Source organism: Pinus tabuliformis, chromosome 1_1, assembly GCF_031772625.1.
Source record: "Pinus tabuliformis cultivar Carrire ecotype Pingquan chromosome 1_1, CPIR1, whole genome shotgun sequence".
NCBI classification, from domain to species: Eukaryota; Viridiplantae; Streptophyta; class Pinopsida; order Pinales; family Pinaceae; genus Pinus; species Pinus tabuliformis.
In genome coordinates this window covers 535886770-535895137 of record NC_142297.1, presented here as the reverse complement: position 1 = coordinate 535895137, position 8368 = coordinate 535886770, and the positions used below count along the sequence as shown (strand labels likewise).

At 34.3% G+C, this 8368-nt stretch overlaps 1 protein-coding gene across 1 annotated transcript; it reads right to left on the bottom strand.

Moving 5' to 3' along the window:
* Positions 1 to 1626: 1626 nt before the first annotated feature.
* LOC149214153 (L-gulonolactone oxidase 5-like) lies at positions 1627 to 4357 on the bottom strand. Its single transcript, XM_089390862.1, has 3 exons — positions 3623 to 4357; positions 2719 to 2974; positions 1627 to 2614 (listed from the first exon to the last, which is right to left on the bottom strand). Exons 1-3 carry the CDS (start codon positions 4331 to 4333, stop codon positions 1677 to 1679), a joined length of 1905 nt encoding a protein of 634 aa, XP_089246988.1. The 5' UTR covers positions 4334 to 4357; the 3' UTR covers positions 1627 to 1676.
* Between the last annotated feature and the right edge of the window lie 4011 nt (positions 4358 to 8368).

The window sequence follows — 8368 nt, the reverse complement described above, 5'->3', positions numbered from 1 at the left end:
TGCCCATGTCAACAATTATCAGTTCCCCTATATTCACGTTCACACGATGGAAATTACTCTTTCCCACAACGACAAGTTGATAGATAGTAGAATTTGAAATCATTATGGTTGTAGTATAGGTGAGTGTGAAAATCTAACTTTTTTCAAATGTGTAAATAAGGGAATGGAATTTGGGTTTAGGTTTTGATATCATGTTCATGTTTCCGTTATATTAAAATTTTGTTTTAGTAAACTTCCAAATCATTATCATTATTTTTTTAATTGGTCATAAAGTGGATCTGGGAGTGGCAATTTGGCCACTAGGTAAATATAAAAATCCAAAATAAATATCGTTTATAAGAAAGAAAGCAAATAATTAATTTAAACTTTTGTTGATTAGATTTTTGAAATATTTCAAAATTTGTGATAAAAACAAGAATGGGCAAAAATAAGGATTGAACCATAACAGTCTATCTAAATGTAACTAGCACAACTATATTATTAAATGTGATTTACATAAACTAAGGCTTCAGTTTCTATCATTTATATACCAATCAACTTTTATAAATAAGACCAATATATATTAATATTATTTATATGAAAAAATTAGTACCACTTAATAATATTTAGGTATTTATATATAAATATTATTAATGGGTTAATATGCCAATAAGCTTTATAAATACCATAATTTATCAATTAGTTATTATTATTACCCAATTTTAAGGTCAAGGCCAAGACCTTCTTGTTTGTGGGACAAGGGACTTAGGTCACCACCAAAACCCTCTTATTTATGGGACAAGAGACCTACCTCTGTGCAGCCATTTGACTGCTAAATTTACAAAAACGTACATACTTTCTATAATATCCATTAAATTATGTATTAGACAGAATATTAATAGAATATCAAATTTTAGATATTTATAATTGAAAAAATTGACATTCTTCAAACCCAATTTTAATATAAACCATACTTTCCATTTAACCAGATTACAAATTCTAATATAAACCATGCTTTCCATTTAACCAGATTACAAATTCTAAAATATTTCATATATTTAATAAATATATTAAACACAACTAAAGTATTTCAAAATCTAATAAACAAAACTGAAGTATCAAAATCTAATAACAAAGAATACTGAGTAAAACAAAATAGGGTTATTTCTAATCTAAAAAACATAAACATAATTTATTCTGGGCTTATTCCATAAATATATTGGACAAAACAGAATATCTTGGTATCTGAAAAACAACAGTTGGATCATTTGACCTCCCTAATTCCGGGATATTGGGGGAGATCTGCAATCAGTATAATTTCAGCATCTTAACTGTATCTTCAGCTTAGATGTATTAATTTTGAGTTAAAATTGTCAAAGTGTGGTGGGAACTTTTATTCAGAGCACAATAGCACGCTCCCGAGAGAAATACAACAATGTTCAATGACGATGGTTTATTTAAAACCGGCGTTGTCTAGCCAGGCTACAATGTTGTAGTCTTCACAGAAAATTTTAAAAATTGGACTATTGAGTGTTCGAATGGTTTTTTCTGTAAGGTGGAATGGGAATTTTTGGGCATCCAAAAAATCTTGAAAGTTCACCACTATACATACATTTTTAAGATTTACCATTAATTTTATCAAAATCTTACCAAAATTTCTGTGATTTTCTGGGTATCCCAATAGTGGCGTTATCAGACTACTTTTTTAAAACATACCAATAAAACCAGACACTTGAAACAAAGACAACAGTAGAATACGATATCAACTTAGTAAGTGGACGCCATTTTAACTTATACGATACTAAGTCTGTACCAATATTATTTTCCTCTTGTTTGCAAACACGCGCTTCTGTGTACACCCTCCCAGGTTTGCAGAAGTAGCTTTTATCAGGAGCACAATGCGCATCTTCTGAGCACACGCATAGTCCTTCCAGAGCACATCCATCCTTCTTGATGATCACTCCCGCCTCTCCTATTCCCAGAACACCGTCCGTCCACTCATTGGAAAAGAGTCCCCTAGGATCGTATTTGGTTTTGGCTGCCAGAAACGCCTCGTATTTGCTGTATTTTTTCATGACCCCATCAAATGCAATGTTTCGGTTCTTTCCCCAGTGAGGCATACCTCCATATTTCACCAGAGCCATTTGCTCTATTTCTTCCAACACATCTTCATGCAGTCTGGGAGTGTTCGGATCGTTGGCTCGATAATAAGTCATTTCAATGTCAACTGAATCCTCTTGTTTCCCCAAATAAGCAGTTGAGGCTTTAACATAACGCATCAGAAAACCATTGTATAGTTCAAGCCCACACAGACTGTTCGGGGCCATGTCCCTAATCTTCTTTAGGTCAGAAAGAAATTGTCCGATTTTGGAGACGTTGATACTAATTCCATTCTGAAAGAAGAACAAACCTTTGATTCTAGGATCCCATGCGCACGCTGTCTCTAGTCTGTCCTCGGGGCTTCTGAGACAAGACCCTGCAGCTTGCATGTTATTCTGGTACCCAATCACTGGATATCCATGAAACAGAAGATCGTTGTTCTTCAGTCCTGTACCCAGTTGCATGATGGAATTAAGTTGAACGGCCGCAACAGCACACACGCTGTGAGTGCTATTATGCCTTTGTTCAACCTCCTCTGCAAATTCAAACATTGATGAATTAATAGAAACTCAACCTTAGGTGATATCAATTTCAATTCGTGTATCAATGTGGATGGGCATGCATGTTGGATTCTATTACCTGCTATCCTGGCAGTGGCTAGCAGAGGAGAAAAAGTAGGGCGAAACCCTATGAAATCGTTTATTCCATTCCCGGATGTACTAAGAGGCACTCGATCGTCTACTCTATACACGACCTTTCGCTGAGCAGGATACCACGTAACGTCTGCGAATTCGTGCTCCAGGCCAAACTGCGTTATCCTGTTTTCCAGATCGATGTCATCTTGCTCAACATTCGTGATGGATCGCTTGAACATCGGCTGCAATTGGAGGGTGACCTGCGCAGCACAGAGAAAAACCTAAAGATCCGTAGTATTGATGAAAAGAAATAATCAACCTTGCTATAATCTCTCATCTCAATCACTTTCCGGGAATTAACAGAAATTCAGACATTACTGTGATAAAAATTTAGCTGAAATTTTTGAAAGTGTGATCAAGATTTTGGGTATTTTAGGGTTTTTAATGATATTGAATTCATTTCTACTATTTAAAAATTCATAAATTTTTTCTAAAAAACCAGAATTTTAAGGAAATTGTGACCTCCTTAAATGAACATTGAACCCTCATATAATGTTTATTATAGATGCACACTAATAATAAAATTCTTTCATATAATTTTTTGATTCATCATATTGAATAATTTGGGTCTAAATTTAACAATATATATATTTGGAATCATCTAGTGCAGTTCATGATTAAGATTTTGAGAATTTTTTGTATTAAATAATTTAGATAGACATTTGAAACATGCTAGTATGATTCATAATCATTATCTTCCTGATAAAAAAAACTGGTTCCAAATTTCTACCCAAATTATTCAATGCATTAATCAATCACAAGAATTACATCAAAGCCATTTAAATCACAGAAACCTAGGCTGAGAAATTAAATTCCCTTTTACAAATATTGCAGTTCATTCATATAACCTGAGAAATGACTCCGAGAACCCCCAAAGAAACTTTGAGCGCATTTAGATATTCATTAGCTTCATTGAGGCTCACAACCTTAGCATATCCCTCGTCTTCCGAAGCCGGGACTACCAATCTCATGCCCACAACAAATTCATGAACAGCACTGCCCTTGCCAAAGAGGGAACTTCCATGAGCACCTGTACCTAGCATTCCCCCTAGGGTTACACCCAACCAGTATGGCGAATGAGGCAACGCAAGACCTTCGTTGGCAGCAGCATCAATGAGATCCTTAAGGGTCACACCGCTCTCGAACGTCATTGTCATGCTGCGTTTGTTTACAGAAACAAGATGGTCTAGATGCAGAGTGCTGATGATCAGACCGGCGTCTCCAGCAGGGCATACAAGTTTGGGAATGCTGTGGGCGTAGCGAGTCACAACTCTCATTTTCTGGTTCTTCTGAACGGCCTCAGCAACGTAGGCCACAAGCTGCTCTTCGGTGGAGGGATACACAACCTGCGCAGCCCTGCAGGTGCTTCGATCGGGAAACACACCATAAGCATTAGCAACTGTGCAGTTAGTGGATCCATCGGAGCATTCCACCACAGGACCAGGCGGGCTAGATTTAACATTCGAGGCTAACAGAAAGAAGGCATAGCACGAGAATAAAATAGCCGTGTGAAACTCCATTGGGCAACGCAACAAAATGAACGGTAGCAGAGTACGCATACGAACTTAGTATTGACAAGCGTAGCTTGAGCAGGTAAGGGGACATTTAAAAAGTCTAACTTTCACCTCTCTCGCACGTTGAGCACATGGGCTTCTAAACCATTCCAAGAATTTCAGATTTTCAAATGCGCCCTAGGTACTTGTGGAATAAAAATTTAATCACTCCAATGTTTTTAATGCACAAAGTTGTCCTTTTGTTTTTGTCTTCTGTATCCATCAAAACGTAGTTACTGTGGTTGCTGACACTCCTACCACTTACACGTTGTCCAGCTGAGGTTTAATGGTGTTGCAAGTTATTAAATATTAGTATCTATCCGTCGAATATAGTTACTCGAGTTGCCGAGAACATTGCTTGCAGGTTGTCCAATTGAGGTTTAACGGTGTTGCAAGTCATGAGATAACGTTGAAGTCTTAAACCAAGAAGCAATAGATTTAAATCAAGATATTCTAGAGCAATAGTAGGCCTAGATTAAGATTTTCCAAAGTTAAATGCATGAGAACATATAAAACCTATAACAGGAGTAGTGGTTGTGGATTTTCTTGGTTAAAGTGAATCAACAAGTTTATTACCCCATAGCATATTTATGCCAAGGTCTTACATATTCTTATAGGAAAATTAATTAGAGCACAAATAATTTTACTTATTTTATGGATAATTAATATTAATTGTATAGATTAAAGCTTCATATCAATTAATACATGGTACCATATTTTTTTAATTGAGATATATAGTCATAGTTTACAATATCAAACATTGAGTTATAGATTATTAAAGCACTTTGAAGCCTATAAGGTTTATCTATGGCTATTCACTTATCCCCCAACTCATTATTTAGCATCCCTTTACCTATTACCACTATATGTAGGATATCTTCCACTAGTTTATCCACTATCCACTTATCCCTTAACCCATTATCTAGTACCCCCCTTTTCCCACTACACTGTATAGAATATCTTCCACATAAAGATAGAGTTCTACTCTGAGGAGAAATTTTAGGTCTAGAACCATAAACATACCTTCATAATTGAGATTATAGTATTCAATATCAAGTAGTAGAAGAAGCCTATCTATCAATAATATAACAACATCAACATAGGTATATAGAGAATATCCAAAAATCACAAATGTAATAGCATATATGGATGCTTGTGGTAGAGAGATAAAGCCAAATTCTTAATTTCTCACAAATCCATGTTGACTTAGTGGTAGATCCAACATAAGAGTTGGATGCAATTAGTTCATTAGTTGGTTTTATTGGTTAATCAATTCCAAAAGAAACACTAGTGCCATATTTTGTGGTTCCAATAGGGATGGGAGCAGATAAAGGCCCATACCAAGGTGCATAGCAAGGAGTGATTCCATACCTAGTGCTACTACTAATAGATAACCAAGTTAAGCCAAAACGATAGTAGGACAAGCAGATAGATTTTATATTTTTGATACTATTGAGCCAATTGAGTAAGTTCTTTCTAATGTAGTCAAGAAGGCAATAATCATTGTTCCAACGTATCTACCATTACTGGAGATTGCACTTGTAGCTTCTTGAATTGACTCAATGGTTTGGGTTTAAGCAACACCAATAATTATAGGGAAGCAATACTAGTACTAGTATCGAGAGAAAAAGAGCCAATAATAAGGGTTATGATTTCAAAAACAAATACAAAGAAACATAATGTAGTCGATTTGCTGCTAGTTGATCTAGTCACACAAGTAAATGAAATCCTTACAAAATCTTTTCTCATAGCAACATCATTACCCTATCTAGCATTTTTGCATATCCCTCTCATCAGTTTCATCTTTTAGCTCCATTGATTTTGTCTTTTTCAATCTTGATCTAGCTTATTCTATTGATGTTGACTAACCACTTCCCATTGTTTTGATTTTGGTACATGGCCTAGCAGAATATGCAATACTTCTTAACCTTATTAAATAGTAGTCCCAAGTCTAGTGATTGATAATTTTGATTGAGATTGAGACTGAAGAGGAAAGGTTGTAGAAGTAGGACCATAAGGACTACATCAAGACCCATCTTATCCACCACTATCATAATTTCCAATTAGAGATTGAGAACTAGAGCTAATGAACGAAGAAGTATTTGAAATGATAATTTACTTAGTGGATTCTTAGCTCAATGTAGTTGCACTACTAGGATTTGTACATATGCATAGTGTTGATGGTTTTTCATAGTCTTTACATTCTTGCCTAGGATCCTTGCACCACGGTTCTTTGGAGCTTTATTTTCCCTTGAATTTCCTAATGCACTAGGTTATTTTGACCCATATAATAATGGATAGATACATCCATAAGCAGAGTGGAGAAAATAAATGTCGTAGAACTACTCATTGAAGAACTAGTTGACTTGTAAGTGGAAAAGGCAAAACCAAGACTAGTAGTTCTAGTTCTTGATGAGTTAGGTAAAGGGTTCAACGTTCCAAATTATTAACCATATTCCATTACTTAATATCTTGACAAATAAGTGGAGACAACATGAAAGAAAGATCCAGAGTTATATGTAAAACATACAAGGGAAAGTGTATAAGCCATTGATCCAATCAATCAAGTTCATTATCCACCAACATTAGCATCAACAATGGTTGATTGAAGTATTGATATTAGCCTTATTGTCAATTGTGATATTCACGAGCCATTAATCATTATTCTTGTTTATGTTTTTCTATCAGTTTAGATTCTATCTTGGTTGGATAGTGAAATGATCTATGATAGATATTTATACTATGACTACTCCAAATTCAAGACATTGGAGAGATACTACTTGTTAAAATTGAACGGGGTTGTTGTGGAGAGGCCTCGCCATATGTTGATGAGTTTTTTTTCTAGGAATTCATAAACTAAGGATGACATTGAATTCACTGTTAAGACTTATCATTGACATGCCAACATTAGTTTACCCATGCTTCTCTGACTCTCTTTAATGCTAGAAAGTTACCTTAAGTATGCGCTATTTCACGTCTTATTATGGATTGACCTCTTGAATAACCTTAAGTAGCATATTATATCATGAATTGATTATGAAATTTATAACCATTTTCAGCTAAGAAAAATTACATAACATGAATTGTGTTTGAGATTTCACCTATATTAACACTTCAAGTAAAAACATTCAATATAATGGAGGCCTTACGATCTCTTTTATCTAAAATATTGCAATTTTTAATGGGCGTTTATTAATAAGCCTACGAATTCTTATTATGAAATTAGTTCTGGGTTTGTTCTAATATTTTATTTTATGTTTAATAGTGGAATAGTTAAGTATTTTGTATGATGGATGATAACATTAAAAGTACTTATGACTGGAAAATTAAGAGAAGACATTAGAGCTTCAATCCAAAATATTGTTTCAACACATAGTTATATATGTGAAACATATGCCACATAAAATTATATTGTGCCAATGTTACTTGTGTTTAATGGCACTCTTTTCTATTTAGATGAAGGAGGGGACAAGAGAAACTATATTTAGGAATGGTGCTATTCTATTTTCTAGCCAGCATTATATTTTGGTAATGTTTACTAGCTAGTTACTATTTTATTTATATTTATATAGGAATAACATAAAGTGACAATTCTGAGATGCAAGGCTTAAATGGAGTTTTTTCATTAATAGATATATTAAATTTGATGACCATTTTCCACATATATATGTATGTTGATATTTTTATGTATTATACGTGAGAAAAAACTATGGAAAGGTAATTGATTTTGTATGCTAATGTGATACCCCATGCTTTGCTTTTAAAATATATGATTATTTTTGGACTGTTGTGATTATTATTTGAACTTAATGGCTATAGAAGTCAAGATTTGAATTAACTTAATATGTAATTAAATTTTATATTATGAATAAATGTTTTTGCTTTTAAGAAACTATGGGAAAGTGCACGAGTAATAAAGACTTCTTGCAAATCTAGAAAATTGTTAACTGGTCAAGTCCACATGGTGGACCTTCCCAAATCTTCTCCTAAAATCCCAAGAGAATGTTGTTGTTTCAAGAATAGCATAACGGGAGAGAAAGA

Excerpts from the sequence above, each read along its gene's own strand:
- LOC149214153 (XM_089390862.1), bottom strand. The coding sequence starts at position 4,333 with ATGCGTACTCTGCTACCGTTCATTTTGTTGCGTTGCCCAATGGAGTTT. Across the intron at positions 2,975-3,622 it reads TTCTCGGAGTCATTTCTCAG|GTCACCCTCCAATTGCAGCC; the intron begins GTTATATGAATG and ends TGTGCTGCGCAG. Across the intron at positions 2,615-2,718 it reads AGCCACTGCCAGGATAGCAG|AGGAGGTTGAACAAAGGCAT; the intron begins GTAATAGAATCC and ends TTGAATTTGCAG.